The following is a 20,631-nucleotide window of genomic DNA, read 5'->3' as shown; positions in this document are numbered from 1 at the left end:
CTTCAGGCTAAGCAGGCCCAGTTCCCTCTAGCTTTTCCTAGTAATTCATGTGCTCCAGTCCCTTGACCATCTTGTGTAACCTTAACAACAGTTTTATTTAGAAACATTAGCCAGAGGCAGTTTGCTTTAAGGAACTTAACCACTTCAGATTAGGTCTCCTCATTTTTCTGCACTGAAGATGGATTTGCTGCTTGTGATAAACCACAAGCGCCAGTAAAAAATGAGTAAGCATGCACTCTTTTGATAAAGATGGGTATCCAACTCGTACTGTTCCTGAGATGAGGAAAGATGCATCAAAAAGCTCTTATTGCTTTCACACAAGGAACTTCCCACCCACTCTGCAGTACAGTAAGACCATAAGCAGTTTTAAGATGTCAGAAGCATGAAGCAAACAAATCCTAAACAGCTCGCATATTCACTACCATTTAAAGTATTTACTTAAAAAGATGTCTCAAAATTAATACCAGAACCTTTTAATTGATCTTTCTCTGTAAATTACTATGCATATATTTACTCAATATGTTTGCACTAATTATCAAAAGTTTCAATTTCAGCAAGCACCGTAAGACACCATGCCAGAGTAAACAATCACTGTTAAGCACTATTACAGAGGTCTGAGCACTTATGTGGAAGATATCAATAAACAGATTTTTGTCTAGCTTTTTTAGGTGAAGGAGATACAACATCCGAAAACATTACTTGAATGCCTTGACAATACAAGCCATAGTAAGATTTTTAGTACCAAAAATGACAAAACAGTCTCTCAGGAGTTTCCCAACACTTAACTAGGAGGAGTAATTGCCTACTGTCTGCAGGCAGAAGTTAATAGTTAAGTAGCAATTAAAATATGTATGTTTGTTCCTAAGCATATCAAAGCAGACATCAAAGATGGAAATATAAAGCACCTAAGATGCCAGTCAAAAGGTTAAGATCATTTATAACATGCTAACACTTTTATACTACAGATGGGCAAAAGGCATTCTACAGGTCTGCAATAAGTCTTCATTAATCATCTTTACTGATAAGACACAGGAGGAACAATCTACACAGAACCTTCAGCATAAAGAGAACTGGAATAGCAAGGGACGTACCTGGGATGATGCAACAATGAAAAAGTCAAGCTATTACAAAGCTATTACTGTTTCAGCCTTTCACTCTTCAAACCTACTTTAAGATACACATAATTTTGCTTCTTCCTTCCTGTATCAACATCAGCTTCCAATCAGCTGGGGTAAAGACAGGTAAGAACACCTTGTTTCCTTTCTGGTAGAGATTAATCCAGCACAGACTATTCTTTATTCTTATCCTCTCTTCTTTCTAAGGATGCATAACCTAGTCTAGAGGAACACAGAAAGCCAGGTACTTCTAGTTGCAGATGGACTTCGACCAGAAGCCAGGTAAAGTCCTCTTTCAAAAAAATTAGTTTAACTGTGTTGCGTAGAAAGAAAACAATTCTTTCCAGTAGGGCAATGAAGAGAAGTGAACTTAATTAGTGCAAGCAGAACAAACAGACTCAAAAAGTAAAGATTGTAAGTAGTTTGTAAAAAGTAAAAATACTACCTAAACAACATAGAACACTTTACAGGAATTATTACTCTGCATATCTTATCCAGTTGAACCCCACACCTACGAAGATTTACTCATGTGTCAGCTTTAGTCAGCGAGATTATTCACAGCATGCAACATCAAGTACAAGTTTAAGGAGTTCAGAATAAAGGTCTTTAAACAAGGACCAGACTGCACTAATTACGTTGCCTAGGTTGCCTAGGTTGTAGTGTTAAGGTCTTAATCTGAATCTGTGTCTTTGGTTACTAAACTATCAACACTTAGTTGTGCAAATAAACCTAAATCAATGCCCGCATTTCCAAAGAGCAAAGGAAAAGATTCATACCAACACAACCACCACCACACATGTTAACTGGAATGAAAGGAGTAACAGAAAATTATGTACAAAACCATCGCATATGCTTTTTTCTTAAAAAAAAATTAACATAGAATCAGATGACAGTTCATAAAATTGAGATAGAAAACGTATGAATTCGCTATTTTGCAACTTTTGAACCTCAATTGCTAGCATTTTTCTGACAAATCAGTGCTCTGGCAAAGAGAATATTTAGTTGCAACAGTGTTCCTCTCTTAACAGCGTAATTTCTTAAGCCAACTACAATCCTGCATTTTATCTTTTAATTGCTTTTAAAGTCTACCTGCAATTTCAACTCTATTGTTTCCTTTAAATAAGGAATGGCAATAGTAGAGGACAAAACAGTTGTATAATGTTCTAGTTTCTATCGAGGCTGCATATTGATCACTGCTATCCATTCAGAAAATAATGCATGCTAATTCAAAAGTTAAACCATGCTGAAGTTGCCACTACACTGATTCTTCAGCATGTACCTGCACAAACCTTCAACAGATTATTTATCACATTTTGACTAACATCTTCAAATACCAAAAAAAGAGAAGGCGAAAGTAACCACATTCTGGCCAACTGGCAAATATATGAAAAGGAGGACATAGTTGTTGTCTTTAATGTAGATAGTGTAAGGAGAACAACAAATCACTACCACAGAACATGCTTTAAGAAAACCCCACAAAACTGAAGCCTTGGTATAACCAAATGCAAGAGCAATCCACATGAAACCCAACTGAAGTCAAGAGAATAAAGCTTAAAAATATGAGTACATTTTAGCATTACAGCTCACGCTAAGGTAACTACAGGCAATGACACAGCTAGGAAAAAGCTGGTGTGTGGCTAAGCATTTGGTTTTTTGAAGACAGCAGATTGACCAGACTATCTTCACAAACAAATCAGAGACCACCTGATGATACAGTTATCATAAAAGTAACAATTTCTTTTTTTAAATTTGACCACATTGAAGATTTTTTTTTAATCACTCAAATATTTACATTGCCTAGGTTTTCTATCAACACAGGCTTGCCACTGACTTCATTATGGCAAGTACGTGCTTAATAACTATTTTCCAAATCTTGTCACTTCAGAAAGCAACGGATCAACCAATACAGTAAAAAGACTCCACAGTAAAATAAATACTTAGTAGTTTAGTTTCCTTACATGTACTCTAACAGCAACTCTGGAAAGACCCAGTCAAGTGTTCTGTAAGAAGGCTAAGTAGCACAGAATCACAGCCCACTGAGTCCTGGCAATAACATACAAGCTATTACAGAAAGCTATAAAACAGCAAACTGACAAGATGTAACTATAGACAGAACTTTAAAAGAAACTGAATTTATACATTAGTTCTGCTTAAAAACTATAGCTTTAAAAAACAGGAGAAAATGACACAGGAAAAATACTAGGTATTTAAAGGATTACGTTTTTAATCAAACAGAGCACCAAAATCCACCTGAAAGTTCAACATCTTATCTTCAAAATTACTCAGAAGAATGAAAATATTTGAAAAAATGTATTAAGAAGCCAGAATACCTGTTATGACAAGAGCTACACAGGGCAGCTAGAAGAAACTATTACAGGTGTTCAGTTGGAAGAACTGTTGCCAAACAGTGCTGAGACACAGAAAATTTATAGGACCTAATAGAATAGGAAACATGGAAAAAAGAAAACACAAAAAACTTAAGTTTCTTTGTGCATTTTAAAAATTATATTTGAAAAGACAACGATGGACTCAGTTCATGATCTTGGAATTCCATTGTAAAGCTTCAGCATCCTAATAACATTCAGAATACAATATTTCTGGGCATTTCCTTAAGAAATGCTTTTACAATAAAAATATGTATAGCACATCATCATATGTATTTGTATATATAGTATCATCACATAAAAATATGTATAGCATACGTCTTCTATCTGGACTTGTGCAAAGCCTTTGACACTGTTTTGCACGACATCCTGGTCTCCAAACTGGAAAGACACAGATTTGACAGAAGGACCATTTATGGATAAGGAATTGGCTGGAAGGTCGCACTCAAAAAGTTGCGATCAATGGCTCGATGTCTGAGTGGAGACCAGTGACAAGTGGTGTTCCTCAGGGATCTGTACTGAGACTGGCGCTGTTTAACATCTTTGTCAGTGATATGGACAGTGGGACTGAGTGCACCCTCAGCAAGTTTGCTGACGACACCAAGTTGTGTCGTGAGGTCAACACACTGGAGGGAAGGGATGCCATCCAGAGCGACCTTGACAGGCTGGAGAGGTGGGCCCATGTGAACATCATGAAGTTCAACAAGGCCAAGTGCAAGGTCCTGCATCTAGGTTGGGGCAATCCCAAGCACAGATACAGGCTGGGCGATGAGTGGATTGGGAGCAGCCCTGCGGAGGAGGACTTGGACATGCTGGTCGGTGATAAGATGAACATGAGCCAACAGTGTGCACTTGCAGCCCAAAAAGCCAACCATATCCTGGGCTGCATCAAAAGGTGTGGCCAGCAGGTCGAGGGAGGTGATTCTCCCCCTCTACTCTGCCCTCATGAGACCCACCTGGAATACTATGTCCAGCCCTGGAGCCCCAACACAAGAAAGACATGGAGCTGTTGGAGAGAGTCCAGAGGAGGGCTACCAAAACGGTCAGAGGGTTGAACCACCTTTCCTACAAGGACAGTCAGAGAGTTGGGGTTGTTCAGCCTGGAAAAGAGAAAGCTCCGGGGAGACCTTAGAGTGGCCTTCCAGTACCTGAAGGGGGCCTACAAGAAGGCTGAGGAGGGACTTTTTACAAGGGCCTGAAGTGATAGGATGAGGGGTGATGGTTGGAAGCTGGGAGAGGGCAGGTTTAGACTAGATACAAGGAAGTTCTTCACCCTGAGGGTGGTGAGACACTGGAACATGTTGGCTAAGGAAGCTGTGGCTGCCCCCTCCCTAGCAGTGTTCAAGGACAGGTTGGATGGGGCTTTGAGCACCCTGGTCTAGTGGAAGGTGTCCCTGCCACGGCAGGGAGGTTGGAACTAGATGATCTTTAAGGTCCCTTCCAACCCAAATCATTCTATGATTATGATTCTATGATATCAAATGGCCTCAGCCTGTTAAAATTTGACAAATGCATTAGGACTGACTTTCAAGTAAAGTTTGCCCTGTGCACTCAATAGAGTAACAGCTATAATTTCTAAGACATTTTCATGTAATCTGGCAATTTTATTTAAATAAATCTTGAAAAATGTTTTTACATTAACAGCATATAAAAAACCACTGCCACATAATTTCAATTTTTTAATGGAAATTCCTATCATTCTGTAATTCACGCATTAAAGCAACATGAATAAAGGGATTAAAAATAATTAAACCTCACCATTTAGACAGACCACTAACCACTGCTTTCAAGTGCACACATTAGTCCAGGAATATGGGCCTTTATCATAGATCACAAAAAATTCTGCATGCAGAAAAGGGTGATATTTTAAGACTATTATCTAGGCCTGTTATTTAAATATGAGCTAGAAAAAATAAAAATTACAAGAGGGATGGAAAGTCCAATTTTGAGGCAGAAAGGATCGTGATAATCACTTGGATTAGTTTCCCAAATCCTGCAGATGAGAGAACTCCAGAATGTAGTGTCACTTCATGGTCATGTCTACTTCTTATGCTTCTTGTATTTATGCTGTGGCCAATCCTTCAGGCGAGTATAAAATCCTTAGCTAGAAATTCAAGTAAGAAACTCCTTACACCATAACAGCTATTTACCCTCTTTTTTACAAATGTGTGGTTTACTTCCAGACTGAAATTATGCAGGGAAAATAAAGGAGGATGGAGCACAAAAATACATAAAAGATGAATCCCAGGCAACAATGCTGAGATGCTATCAAGACACTCCTTACACTGGAGAAAACCGAATTGCTTTATTAAGGAAAAAAACAAACCTGTAAGGCATACAGATGTACAATCTAAGAGTCAAGAGGAGCAGTCAACTGTTCTCTCTCACAAATACATAATTAAATAACTTGCTATAAGAGCTCTAACCCTTGTATACAAAGCAGTGCACACATTCAGATCTGCAGCGACATCTTACTCTGGATACAACAGTACACCACCACTCTCAGTGCAACCATCTAGGTACTGGAAACAAAAGAAAACCCTATTTTTTCCCTCCTTAACTACTACAATCAAATTAAAGACTTATTCACTGAAAAGCTATTTTCTGCATCCTTCACTAAGAGATCCTAATTTGATTTAAAAGTATGCACTGTTATGTGCGTAAAACATTAAGTTTTAATGCATATAATAAGATGAGTTTAATAAAGGCAGGTCCTGCTTGACTAACCTGATCTTCTGTGACAAGGTGACCCACTTGGTGGATGAGGGAAAGGCTGCGGACGTTGTCTACCTAGACTTTAGTAAAGCCTTTGACACCGTTTCCCACAGCATTCTCCTGGAGAAACTGTGGCTGCTCACGGCTTGCACATACTCTTGGGCATGCTTGGGAGTACTCCTCCCTGGGTAAAAAAACCTGACTGTATGGCTGAGCCCAAACAGTGGTGGTAAAGCCAGTTGGCAACCAGTCACAAGTGGTGTTCCCTAGGGCTGAGTATTGGGGCCAGTTCTGTTTATCAATCATCTGGATGAGGAGATGGATGCACCCTCGACACCAAGCTGGGCGGGAGTGTTGATCTGCTCAAGGGTAGGAAGGCTCTACAAAGGGACCTGGACAGGCTGGATCGATGGGCCAAGGCCAACTGTATGAGGTTCAACAGGGCCAAGTGCCGGGTCCTGTACTTGGGTCACAACAACCCCATGCAGCGCTACAGGCTTGGGGAAGAGTGGCTGGAAAGCTGCCCAGCAGAAAAGGACCTGGAAGTGGCGGTCAACAGCCGGCTGAACATGAGCCAGCAGTGTGCACAGGTGGCCAAGGCAGCCAACAGCATCCTGGCCTGTATCAGAAATAGCGTGGCCAGCAGGAGTAGCGAAGTGATCGTGTCCCTGTACTCAGCACTGGTGAGGCCGCACCTCAAATACTGTGTGCAGTTTTGGGCCCCTCACTGCAAGACAGACACTGAGGTGCTGGAGTGTGTCCAGAGGAGGGCAGCAAAGCTGGTGAAGGGTCTGGAGCACAAGTCCTATGAGGAGCAGCTGAAGGAACTGGGATTGCTTAGCCTGGAGAAGGGAAGGCTGAGGGGAGACCTTATCACTCTCTACAACTACCTGAAAGGAGGTTGTAGTGAGGTGGGTGTCGGTCTCTTCTCCCAGGTAACAAGCGATAAGACAAGAGGAAATGGCCTCAAGTTACACCAGGGGAGGTTTGGATTGGATATTAGGAAAAACCTCTTCACCAAAAGGGGTGTCAAGCACTGAAACATGCTGCCCAGGGAAGTCGTTGAGTCATCGTCCTTTGAGGTATTTAAAAGACATGTAGATGTGCTGCTTACGGACATGGTTTAGTGATGGATTTGGCAGTGCTGGGTTAATGGGTGGACTCAATCTTAAGGGACTTTTCCAAGCAAAATGATTCTGTTCTATGATAATGCATTAACAGTTACCCTTAAGCTTTTGCATATGTATTTTTTCCTCTTACCCATGAAAACAACTGTCATTAGCAAAAAAGGTAACAGGCTAGAAGCATTTCAACCCCTCAGAATCCCTACAGATGACTCATCCACAGGTTATGTCCCCTAAGGTGAAATACTGAAGGTTCATCTTGATCGCCACTACATACAACAAGAAAACAGTTATGTAGGAGCTTCAGAAATACCAGATGAATAAAAATTGGTTTCTTTCAATGAAACCCTGCTCCATAAACCCAATATGTAACCAAAAAATTTACACTGTCTGCATTTTGAGGCCTTGATTACTCCAAAATCCTTCTACTGGTATTGTACTACACTCTGAATTAAATTCAAATCCTAAATACTTAGCTCGTTACCACTCCATTCACCACTTCTCTCATACTACTGTTTCTAAAGTTCCCTATACTGAGCCAAACGAATTCCTACATGAAAGCTGTGGTCTCCATGCCTCCTTTTACACTACTAGCTACTTAAAACTTTTTCCCCACTGTCCTTGTTATTAAGGCAGTCAGGAATAATTTCAAATTGTTTTAAATTATATCAACTCTGCTACTCCATATTCACTGGAAAAAGTCTTTGAAAAGGGCCAGAGATACAAATTACAATTTCACAAAGCTGCAAGGATACAATAATATTAAATGCACATCAAAATTCACAGATACATTACATGTAAAAATTGAAGAGAACTAAACTGGTTTGCCAACTAGTTAACTAATTTCCCTTTTTCTAATTAACTGTTTAATTTAACAGTTATTCACAACACAGATTATCAACATCACCTTACAGCCATTTCCCAAAAGGGTGAACTAGGGACTTCATGATATGATATAACAGTCACACACAAGGAATCCACTCAGAATATCATGGTCTCCTAGAACTTCAAAACATAAAATATATTATTCGACTACAAACTTCAGGATGAAGATGAGATTTGTTTGTTTCAGAGGAGTTGATTCTGCAGCACTCTTCCTGATCCTTTTTTTTACCCCTCCTACACAACAGTCCTATCTATCATCCTCCTCCCAGTTCTTTTTGTCTTCCTTAACTCCTCCCTTTTATTCTCTATGTTCACAGGAAGTGTATCAAACTGAATACTTTCCTGATAATCTTTCTAAAAATCTACCTCCTTCCTGTTACTTCTTGGAAAAGCACTTATGGTTCCTGGCTGCTCGCCTCCTTGACAGGCATTGTTCTAAATTATAACCTAAGTCATCCCATTGTCACTTCTCTGGTTTCTCTAAAACACAACCAACTTTCCCTCCCTCCCCAATTCACTTTTATCCTCTGTCCACATCAAACTGAAACTTCTCACCCTCACCTTCCAAGCTGCACAAGTTCTGCCCCTGCCTCACTTAGTTTATATCTCCATCGCTTGTGTGATGACAGCCTGTATTTCACTAAATCCTCTTACCTTAGAGGTGATTTGGAAAGAAGAAAAACACCAGGTTTGTTGGTTTGGTTTTTGTTTTTGTTTTTTTTTTTTTTTTTTGCTTCCTTATGAGGATGCTTGTCAGGTTCATCAATAAAAGCCTGATTCCTTTTGGGTGCCCACTTTCCAGGATACCAGACTATCATAACTCCTGCAGTAACAGTCTATGAAAGTGTTTTTGTTGCTTATAGGGCTGAGCTTAAGGGCTTCCTGGATGACTCAAAAATCTTAAGCCCTCAATGTACTGGAGTGAAAGTGCTACACGGTCAAATGAAAGCATAAACACAAAACAAGTGCAACAAAAATTATTTAAGAGATCGTAAGCGTCTTTCCTTCCCTACACTTAAGGCAAATTACTTTTCAGGTTATACTTTTTAACAGCAACAAAACACTCAAGGCCAGTTAAGCTTTCGGCGTCTTTTGGTGCCTTATTTTACGTGCATGTCAATGCTTTCCATACCTACAGTACCTCCTGACCCACAGAAACCGGACAGCCTTCTGCAGACCGCACCACACTCCCCAGAACACCTTTCAGCCCAGACCCACCTCCTCCGGCCCAGATGTTGTCAGAGCGACCCTTCCACACACCGCACACCGCCGCAGACACCACGCTAGCGCCCACGGTACCTTGCGCTGATTTACGACAGAGCTTGCACGACTTCGCCCCGACCACCAAACTTTCCTCAACCCAAAAAGTGAAACCGGACCCGCGCCGCCGACCCAGGCCCTGCCCCGCCGCCACCGCGCCTCGGTCCCCCGCCAGCTGCGGCCCGCTCGCACTCTCCCGCGGCCCGCCGGCCCGCCGCCGCGGGGGGCTCGCACGCCCACCCCGAGGGTTCTCTCCCGCCGCGCCCCAGCGCCGGGCCCTCCCCGTACCTGTCCATGGTCTGCGGCAGGGCCAAGCCCGTCTGCTCGGACATGGCTCCCGGGAGGAGGAGCCGGCCTAGCCGAGGGCCCGGAGCCTGACAAAGGCGGCGAGCTCCAGCGCCGACGAAGCCGCACGTCACGCGTGTGGCGGCGGAGGAAAGGAAGCAAGAGGTAAGGCAGTGAAACCGCCCTCCCGGGAGGCAGCCGGGCCGGCCCCTCCTTCAACAGGCGGGGACGAAGCGGAGGGCCGGTCGCTGAGGCGGGACGGAGCCGCACACAGGAACTGCGCGACCCAGGCCGCCGCGCTGCCGGGGTGAAAGGCGGCAGCGACGCCTCTGTGAGGTCGGCGCCGAGCGCAGCCGCGGCGCCCACCGTCTCCACCGCCCACTCGCCGCGGCACGCCTGCGCCACAGACCGGGCAGCAGCCCCGCAGCACGCCGGGAAGCGTAGTCCTGCCGCCGCCGGCAGTTTAAAGGTCCGTCGGGGCGCGCCCCCACCCGCCCCCCTCCCCGTGGCGCCGCTCCCTCCCTACGCCCTCAGCCGCTCCTCGCCGCCGTCGCGTAGTCGCTGCCCGGCACCGCGCGCGGGGCAGGTAGGGGGACGCGGTGGCGGCGGGATGGTCGCCCTGGCGTACAGGGGTAGGCGGGGGGCAGGTCGGTGCCCGGTCCGGCCCCGCGCCCTCGGTGGCCGCTGCCACCCCTCCCGCCGCCAGCTTCCCCTGGGGGACTGGAGGGATGGGGGTGGGGGTGGGAAAGGCCCTCGCGCCACCGCCCTTCCCCTCGCGCAGCGGCCGTTGCCCTCCGGCGGCGGTGTGGGGAGCGACGCCGCCCCTCTCCCACCGCCGCCCGTCCCGCCTCACGGGCGGAGGGAGGGAGAGAGAGGCCGGGCCGCCTCCTCTGCCTCCTCGCTGCTCACGCAGGGCGTGGGGACACCCTCAGGGAAAGAGTGCCTCCGCCATTCCCTCCCCAGCCGAACAGGTGCAGGCGGCTGCCGAGCAGGGGCTCGGCCGGCCGGCTTGCCTCCCCGGGACCTGCCCGTCGGGCGGAGGGGCCCGAGGGACGAGGGGGACCTTGCCAGGTGCCTACCCTGGCTAGGCTGTCGAGGAGGGCGGTGGCTGGCAGGGCGGAAGGGTAATAGATGCGTTTCTGTGGGCTTGTTGGAAATGACAAGGACAAGCAGAAGCACCCGGCGCCCTTGTAAGTGGCCCTTCGTGCTCGATGGAGGCCTGGTGGCCACTAGCTTCTGTGCGCAAGTGGGGTGAGGCATGGGACGGCTGGGGGTAATGACAGCGCTCATTTCAGTTTGTAGGTGTGCTTCCTAATGGGAAAAAAATCCTTCTGAAGGGCTCTTAAAAACGTTCTTCTATGTTCTGAAGTCAGTACAGAGCATCGCAGTCTGTGAAACTGGAAATTTAGAAGCTGAAAAGCCTTTATAGAAAAAAAAGAGGTGTATAGTGCTGAGAGAGAAGTCACCTTCCCGTCTTACCTCCCTCATGAGTGTCTGTCTCCCACTCTTACATCTCAGTCCAAGTGCATGTGTATTTGCATGCATGCAAAGGTTCTGCATTATGTCACGTTCCCCAAGCAAAGGGCAAGATTCTGCTTTTCAGAGGCAGTCATGACATTCCAGATTCTTGGGAAGGTTGGTTAGTAAACATCAACTTTGAATTTTCCTTTTCAGGTTATATATAAGTGTATATGTATGTATACTTTTAATAAATAGCTCCTGTACTAAGTTTTATTGTATGTAACTAGTCCCTGATACTTTGTGTAAATTACAACTTTGTTATGCTGCAGTTGCTGTACAAGGCAGTAATTTGCAGGGCCAACTCCCCAATTGCATAGCTGCATCAACCTACCTCTGTTCTTCGTCAAGACAAGTAGCATTTGTATGGTGGATATACATGACTACAAGGATCAGGTAGGGTAGGAAGGAGACTTTAGTGAATATACTGGATTCTTTGACCATGCTGCTATAGTTAGGGAAAAATCAGTCTGGTTCTCAGTCTTTGTTGAGAGAAAAGTGTTGTAAAAATGTGTGTAAAATATCTGGACTTGGACTTGTAAGCTATAGTGTATGTATAGAGTAGGGATGATGTTTATTTTCTATTTGTTACAAGTATCACAAACAAGAATGCTAAAGTAGTTACAATGTTGTAAATGTTCTTTACCGGAAGTATGTATGGAAGCAGGTAGGAAGAAGACATCAGGCTGACATCCTGCCCCAGAAAATTGATGTTGTATTTATTCCTGGGACAGTAAAATTCAGTTTTGCTTGCATTGCTGAGAAGTCTTGGATGTACAGTGGCCTAAGTAAACCATATGGGCATGACTTCCTGGAAGAGAACCTAATACACACTGTCCCAGTTACAGCTGTTCATGAAACATAAGAGCAATATTAGATACCAGAGTTTCTGGTTCCTAATCTTGGTCTGGAATAAGTGCATTGTCTATTGACCAGAGCACTGATCAGCTAGACTAGCCAAATGCTTAGGTTTTGTATATTTATTTTCAAACATTACAAATGGAAATAAGGGATCTGGTTTTATTCTTAGGATTATGTGATTTTTGCAGTTTCTGTATTTTTTGCTTTGGAGGCATATGATAATTGCCTGCCATTTAGGGTAAAGCTATGAGGTCATGATGAGCAATAATGGCTGTAAACATTACTTACCTGAAGAAATGTAACCAAAACCCAGGATCACTTGGCTACCATTCAAGGCTGAAGAGCAGCCTGTGACACAGCCAGCTGCTTTGCTCTACCGCTGGCACAGGGAGAGATGACAAGACTGAACAAAACTTGAATATCAGGTCAAATAGCGAATACTTGGTAGGTTTGGACATTTTAATTATTATTATTTTTTTTTCAAACATGAAATATAAATACATAGTAGGATACATAAAAACATGATAGGACAAGGGGTAAAGGTTTCAAACTGAAAGAGGGTAGATTTAGATTGCACATAAAGAAGAAATTTTTCATGATGAGGGTGGGACAGGTTGCCCAGAGAGGTGGCAGAAGCCCCATCCCTGGAAACATTCAAGGCCAGGTTGGACGGGGCTCTGAGTAACCTGACGTAGCTAAAGATGTTCTTGCTCACTGTAGGGAGGTTGAACTAGATGCCCTTTAAAGGTCCCTTCGAACCCAAACTATTCTGTGATTCTATAATGGCAAGCCTTGTAATGTCCCATAAGTAGTTTAAAGATCCTGAAATTTAAAGGTGATTTGTGCCTTTTTATTGTTCAGGAGTTTGGTAGACATCTTGGGGCATGTGTTCTCCATTTGTCTCTTCTCAGAATCAAAATGTGATCCTAAAAAACATATATAACTAACTGTTTCTAAATTTGAGAAAAAAACCCTGCTCTTCCCTGACAGAGCAAGAGTTGTCATTCCATCCTCATCTCTTCCGCTTAACCAGACCGGATATGCAGCTGCTCTATTCAAATGTTTGCTTCATTCTACCCAGCAATCTCCTTCAATTCACTCTCCCTTATCCCCTTTTTCTCCTCATTTTCTTTCTGCTTTTTATTCTTTATGCTTCCTTCTTTGCATTGACAATTTCCACTACAATCTCAGGTTGCCTCATGTTTTTTTTACTATTTTTTTAAACTATTGCTTCCCATATCATCCCTTAATAGATTCTTGCTTTGTTCCTTCCTTCTGTCTCTGTGATGTTCATTGCACTGTCTCACTCTGTCCTCTCTTACCCTCACCTGGTAGTAGCTGCATTTGAGCCCAGAGAGAACTCTTCTGGGAACAGACTCCCTTTCGGCAATGCGAAGTGAAGGAAAATGATTGCTACTAATTGAGATTTGACTGAGTTCAGCCTCATGACACTAACTGGAAATGGCAGCCATTTTGAATTAAATAAAGCTTCACTTTTGAAGGCAAGTACAGAACTTAATGAAAATCGCCAAAACCAATATAAGCTATTTAAGGCTTAAAATTGAGCCCTAAATTTGGCTATCAGATTTATATCAAAATACTAAATTGTTTGAATATGAATTTATACAAATTTAAGCTTAATAAAGAAGTTGTCAAGCAATTCCTGTAAGAATAATATGGAGGTATGTTAAATATATATCTCACTATTTCAGCAAGACCTGGAAAAGAGGCCGAATAATGAAGGAGCAGTACCTTAATACAATTCTTTTGATCTGACAACGCTAAGACTGTTGGAATTATTCACTGTTTTCAACAAAGCTAAGTAACCTAGCAAATATGGAAGTATTCTATTTTGGCAAAACTGCATTTTAACTGTTGTGATAGTAATATGTAAAATTAAATTAAAAGATCAGTTAGGCATTTTTTTTTCTACTTGATTCCATCTTTAAAAAGCCAAGGAGCCCTCAATTAAGCTAAAATTAAACAAATCTAACCTGAGAAAAATGTTTCTACAGTAAAACTAATTTTTCAGTAACGTAACATTTAACTTTCTGGCAAAAAGACTAGCATGGTTTGTTAGTCATAGTAGGCTTAAATTGCTTCATAATGGATTTCATAAAATAAAAATTCACTCAGTACAATGTTAATTGAGTTAGCTAGGCTTATTTGGACCTTTCTTACATTTGTTTCTTTGGAACTGGCCCAGGTTAAGTAATTCATATACTAGATTGAATTAAGCTCTTGTGTTCTGATACAGCTGTTGTTATTGTCTTTTAACTTCCAGTTATGAAAGAGTTGGCTGGTAGAAACAAAAAATTATTTTCTTCTAGTGGTTAATTGGTCAAAACCAGTCTTTATGTCCTGATTTTCTTTAGTTCTGGAGTGCTTCTCCATTTGTGAATATCGTAATGAGCAGCTCCTTATCTTAATAATTGATCTACAAAGCAAAGCTGTCTCCCGGAAAGAACTGACAGTAGGGGTGTGGTCCCTTCCACATGAATCCTCAAATCATCTGGAAAGCACTAACCCAGAAGTAAACAGGGACATAAAGGAGGGATATAGAATGCCTAGAGCCAGCCCTGTGATAGCTGGGGTATTTCAACAAATTAGGTATTTTCAGCTGCTGTAAGAAAGCAGTTTTCCTGCCCTTAATGATTCAGAGTAGCACAAACAGGTTAGAGCATGTGTTGAGAAACTCTTAATTACAGCGTTGATTTAAGGCAAGCAGACCATACAGTCCAACATAAACAGACTGTAAAAAGCAGAGACATAAGTATTTTAACAACTCATTTTCAACTGCCCTAATTTCTATTTCTTAGCTCTAGTCATCTCTTTCACCCATAAAGCTATGCATATTTCATCCTTTGAAAAATCAGCCTGAACTTTTATTAAACACTGATATTTTTAACACTTCTGATTTTGACTATGCAATTTCCATACAAGCATTAGTATTTAGTCCCGAATAATTAGTATTATGAATAATTACCCAGAATAAATATCCAGAATAATTCAGGGACCAGTACAAGATGGAACACAAGTGCTAGTAAGTGAAATTCCAAATACTTTTTACCTGACCTGTATTAATCATCAAAATATTACTATCTTATGAGAGGAAGTCCTGTCACACTGTGTATTGATGTGGAGGTTGGAGATATGGATAGTGGGTAGTGAAAGGGAGGTAGCTGAAACATAGAACCACTGTGTGCAGAGTAGATGGAATGCTAAATAGCAAAATTTGTGCCTTCTCCTTTTTCTGAGTAGCTTATTTTTTGATAGAATTTTCAGTGTAGTAGCAACAATGCAGTAAAGAAAAAGTGGCAACTTGGATTGGAAACTATTCAAATAGTACAACTTTTCACCTATGTGCTGATTTTGATTTGTTTTAAATCTTCATACTCGACCTATTTGTGTTTGAGTGTCAGAATATTTTTAGAAATTGTGTTATGACAGGTGATCGTTTAATATTTTCTTCAGCTAAGCAACGTGACACAATTTCCTTTGTAATAGCTATGTATGTTACAGCTGGTATGAGTTATAATTAATTTCTTATACTGGAAGTTTGAATTTGGAAGGAAGTTTGGAAATACTAGAACTACTTCTTTGTCTAGTGATTGTTGTTCTGAGTATGTAGCTATTTGATGTGGGCTTATAAATTAAACTGTTAAAAGCTCTTATTTAGTTACTCACTTTCAGCTCAATCTGACAGATATTTATTTTGTCAGAGCCGGTGATTCAGATTGCAGCAGTTTTTCCTGGAAAGAGGGAGTGTGCACGTGTGTTGGAGTTTGTTTTTTTTGTTTGTTTGTTTTATCCTTTTGAACCCTCTTCCTTCCCGGACAGGCAGCAGTGAAATGCCATCTATAGATAAGACTTCAAACCCCATGATTCCTTGGGAGAGCATGCGCTGAAAGCTTCCAGTTGTCAAAGTGCTCTTGCCAGAGTGGTCAGCTATTTGTCATATACCAAACCTGAAAGAAGAAAATACATATACTGTCATTTTGTTGCTCTTTAAATACAGAAAATCCAAAGGTAACTGTTCCTTAAAAATTTCTGTGTTGACTGCGTGGGTTACTGCATGCAAATGGAGCTGGTATTGCTGTGGGGATATAGATTTCCTGTACTGGATTGTGAGTTTGTACAAATACTTACACCAGCAAATAATAAAGAGGTACTGCATATTAGTCCAACATTAGACATTGGCTGGCCTGTCTTTCACAGTAATTTATTATCCAGTGTTTTTCCATTCAGACTGCCTCCATCCATTAAAGGTAGGTCTTGACCTTGACGAGAGGGTTGAATTGTGCAGTGATTTTTACCTTTAAGAAGCAATATGAAAATGAATGTGGATTACAGTCCTTAGGATAAAGTTCAAAAACAGTTAACTAAGTCAAGGTACATATTTGAAGCAATTGCTGTGCTAGCCACTATAGATAACCTGGTGACTAACTGATTTAAATATACTGTATTGACGACAGGATTTTTCAGCTGCTGTTTTTCTCTCTAGATGTATTTTTATACTGATAGCTCAGAACCGGGGGAGGGATAGATACAATCTTTTTCTCTCTCTGATGTGGAATCATCAGTAATTTTATGTAGCCTTAGGAGTAATAGTGATTTTGATAGAAATGAAGCTAATGGAAAGCTACACAGAGCTTGGTATATGACGACTTACTGCAGTATTGCTTTAAACTGCCTCACAAGGTTTTCTGCACCCCCAGCAGCAGCAGCAGAGCCGCCTGTTACAGATGCAATACTTTACTCCATTCTTCTTAGGAGCTTGCCTTGATGTTATCTTACTGCATAGTCTGTTCATGAACCCTTGTTGGTTCGTTTACATATTGAACAGGTAAATAAGAGGGAGCATGAGCAGTAACTTAATTGGTAGCAGAAACCTGTCCTGACATTAATTTTAAATAAAAAGTGTGTGTATGGCTCAGAAGAGATTTAAAAGAAGTAAAAAATGTTAAAGATACACATGGACCATCTGAAAACTGTTGTCAGAAAGGAGAGGGTCATTGATTTCACTCTTTGCCACCTTTCTTAAACAGTTAATTGATTTGGCTTAACTTTATTTTGTTACATTAAAACAACAATCCTAAAAAATGCAATCTTAGAAATGTACGTGTCATATGATTAACTCAATAGAAATGTGATTAGGTATTCAGTGATGACGACCTTTCACATAGTTACTCAAAGTAAGTGATTTTTGGCTCATTTAAAATACTTTTGAGGTTTAGAATGGTCTCCTCAATTGACTAAAAGTCTGCAAAACGTGGAGGTTCCTGTTCTAGCTTCATACAATTGCTATTAATTGATGTCTGTATATGCATTAGTACTATTGTGTTTCAAAATAATAAATTATGTGATCTGTCCTTTTTCATATGAAGCACCTTTTCTAGCAGCTATAAGACTCAACTGTTCTACATACATTTACTTTTAAAAGTTTAAACTTACGTATTGATTTAGCAAATAATTTGCATCACTAGTCTTTGTCTTGTGCATATAAAGATGGCTCTTAAAATGTGGCATGTCTCTATTTTAAGTATTTCGATTTGTCCCATTTTTATTTTTCATTCTGAAAGCATCAGAAACATCATAGTCTAATAATACCTCCCAGATCTGCTCATTTTAACCTTTTCTTTTTTTTTTTTTTTTTTCAAATGAACAAATTACTGATGATTTCATATATATATAGGAATACCTTTCAGCAAAGGACTGCTTTGATGTAAAATAGCGTTTTACACGGAAAGATCGTAAGGTCACTGAAGGCAGACGTAGCACTCATCGGTGGCTTTGTACATGAAGTGTCTCAAATCACCGCCCCCCGCCCCCCCCCCCCCCGCGCTGGTCACTGCGATCGCTTCTCAAGCCCTACGCAAGCAGCGAGCTGTGCGGCAGAAAAAGGCCAGAAGACGATTGTGCAGCTAAGAACCGCTCCCGTATCAGTGCGAGGTTTCGTGGGTGCTTTCTCCCTCATGAATTTAAATAATTGAAAGCTTGTTTGTTAGTTAAGGAAAATCGGTACCCGGCTCCTTTAAAGGTCCCCTAATAGAAAAGGGGGTGGAGAAGAGCGAAGACTGGTGTCTTTTTAACCTTGCTGAAGGACGCAGCAGTATTTATTGACGTATGCAAATAACCAGGGGGAGGAGGTGGAGGAGGAGGAGGGTGCTTGGAAAAACAGGAACCAGAATCAGTTTCTCATTGCAGGGTGAGAGCTCTGAGTTCCGGTGTAAGAGAAAAGAGACGTGGCGAAATTGCTGTATATCTCTGCCCTATAAGCACATCTCTCATTTAGACTGAAGGGAAACAAGGCATCAAAAAGGGTGAAGCATCTTAAAATATATTTTAAAGGCAAACTGGCACGATCAAAGGTTACATATTCCTAAATGGGGGAGGGGGAAGATTACGGGTTTGCCTTGCAATTTGCTGTAGCATATTGCACTAGCAATAGGACGAGATTTTTGGCCGGCAAATGATTAAAACAGCCTGGTTTGTAGTATGAGTGACAATGTTAATAATCTGTCTTTGTGGTTTTTTCCCCTACTGTTTCAGCTGCGCAAACCATGCAGGATGATTTACTGATGGACAAAAGCAAAGCCCAGCCCCAGCAGCAGCGGCAGCAGCAGCAGCAGCAAGATCCAAACTCAGCAGAAGCCCCCTCTACACCCATCTCGTCGGAGACACCCAAACCAGAAGACAACAGTTCAGTGACTAGTATCGGCACATCGGCTCCTTCCCAAAATAGCAAGGAGAAGATGCAGATGGAGTCTCCCATTTTGCCTGGCTTAAGCTTTCACCAGCCTCAACAAGAACCTGCAGCCGGCACCTCCTTGTCTCCCTCCTTCGGCAGCACCTGGTCTACAGGGACCACAAACACGGTGGATGATAGCTTTTTCCAAGGGATTACTCCAGTCAATGGGACAATGCTTTTCCAGAATTTTCCACACCATGTCAACCCTGTATTTGGTGGCACTTTCTCACCACAAATTGGCCTAGCTCAGACTCAACACCACCAACATCAGCAGCAGCAGCAGCAAGCTCAGCAGCAGCAGCAGCGGAGGTCACCTGTAAGCCCTAATCAGGCACCTTTCGCCCAGAGAAATGCTGCTTACAGCCATCAGCCCATCATGACCAGCAAACCGTCTTCCTCTTCTGCCTCCTCTTCTTCCTCCTCCAGCTGGAATAATCATCAAAATGCGGCTTGGAGTACACCTTCCAACCCTTGGGGTGGGCTGCAGGCTGGTAGGGACCCTCGAAGGGCAGTTGGAGTGGGGGTTGGTGTGGGAGTGGGGGTCGGCGTACCCTCCCCCCTCAATCCCATTTCACCCCTTAAAAAACCATTCTCCAGCAATGTCATTGCCCCTCCGAAGTTCCCACGGGCTGCACCCTTAACCCCCAAATCCTGGATGGAAGACAACGCGTTCAGGACGGACAATGGCAACAATCTGTTGCCTTTTCAGGTAAATGACTACGTGCACCTTCTACATGGTGACAGCTATCGCAGAGTTGTATTTTTTGCAGGGGTGTATTTCATGTTACTGTTCTACCTGAGAGACATCTCCATAACTTGTATTTGCATTGAATAGTCACCTTATATGAAAGAAGTGGGACTGATCCAGGGAGTGCGTACACAAAGATTCGGAATTCTAGCTTAAGATTTATGGTATTATTTTTCTTGTAACTTATTCTTAAATATGACAGGGCTTTTGGGGTGGTTTTGTTGTTTTTTTTCTTAGCATCCGAAAGGCAGTAGCGTTCTTTATGAAAAACAGGTTCAGCAGACTACGTTCTCTTGATGCTGTGTGTTGTGGGGTTTTTTTTTTGTGAGAAATGGGAGATGTTAAAATTGCTGGCTTCAGTTTTCTATCTGGCCTGTTAATTTTAAGTAAAGATGCTTCTTGACCTGAAATCCAGTTCATTATTTTATCACCATTGAAATAACTAATTGTCCTTATGTTATGGTGGGATTTGACGGGGAGTCTGTTCATATAAGGTATGCGTATGAAAAGCTGTATACATCTGATATGTACACCCCTGCTGTTATATTCACAGTGGACGTTTTGAATAGATATAGAAGCAGTGTGGGTGTGGATGGAAAGAGTGGCGTATCTGTCCTTTCCAGTAAGGAAATGCCTAATACAATTGACGTGATTTAGAAATAGCAGGGAGGTATTGTATTGAATAAACCATTTTATGCTGTTCAAAATATTTGCAGAGAAAAGAGACAATAGGACACGACCTTCAGAGCCATATTGCAATGGAGTCTATTTACTAGCTACATAGCTCTGAAATATTTAAAGCTGCAGTGCCCTTCACTGTTTTTTTTTATCTATGACGACAAAGCAGATCAATTGCAGCTGAAACTGGGCCACATAGAAGATTTGCAATTTTAATGCAGAATGAAACCTGTCATGGTGTGAAATCCATTTTAAGGTGAAAAAAGCAGAGCGTGCACTTGCAGTTATATCTATACAAGGCAAAGTG

The 20,631-nt window shown here is 42.1% G+C and overlaps 2 protein-coding genes across 5 annotated transcripts in view; one reads left to right on the top strand and one right to left on the bottom strand.

Moving 5' to 3' along the window:
* Window positions 1–9,865, bottom strand: part of MARCHF5 (membrane associated ring-CH-type finger 5) — a 43,580-nt gene extending 33,715 nt beyond the window's left edge. For all 4 annotated transcript variants that reach the window (XR_015183531.1, XR_015183532.1, XM_086466711.1 and 1 more), the window contains exon 1: window positions 9,772–9,865. Coding sequence is in view for 2 of the 4 variants with exons in the window: in XM_086466711.1 (XP_086322837.1) it covers window positions 9,772–9,815 (44 nt within the window). In the remaining 2 variants the exon portion in view is untranslated. The remainder of the gene's footprint in view (window positions 1–9,771) is intronic.
* A 1,059-nt stretch (window positions 9,866–10,924) lies between these two features.
* CPEB3 (cytoplasmic polyadenylation element binding protein 3) overlaps window positions 10,925–20,631 on the top strand; it is a 95,934-nt gene continuing 86,227 nt past the window's right edge. The window contains exons 1-2 of the mRNA XM_086466709.1: window positions 10,925–10,958; window positions 18,700–19,607. Of these exons, the coding sequence (XP_086322835.1) occupies window positions 10,925–10,958; window positions 18,700–19,607 (942 nt within the window). The remainder of the gene's footprint in view (window positions 10,959–18,699; window positions 19,608–20,631) is intronic.

The sequence above is a fragment of the Leptosomus discolor genome, chromosome 6 (assembly GCF_034619465.1).
Source record: "Leptosomus discolor isolate bLepDis1 chromosome 6, bLepDis1.hap2, whole genome shotgun sequence".
In the NCBI taxonomy this organism is placed as follows: domain Eukaryota; kingdom Metazoa; phylum Chordata; class Aves; order Leptosomiformes; family Leptosomidae; genus Leptosomus; species Leptosomus discolor.
Note: the sequence above shows the minus strand (reverse complement) of the source record. Positions and strands in the feature narration are given on the sequence as shown.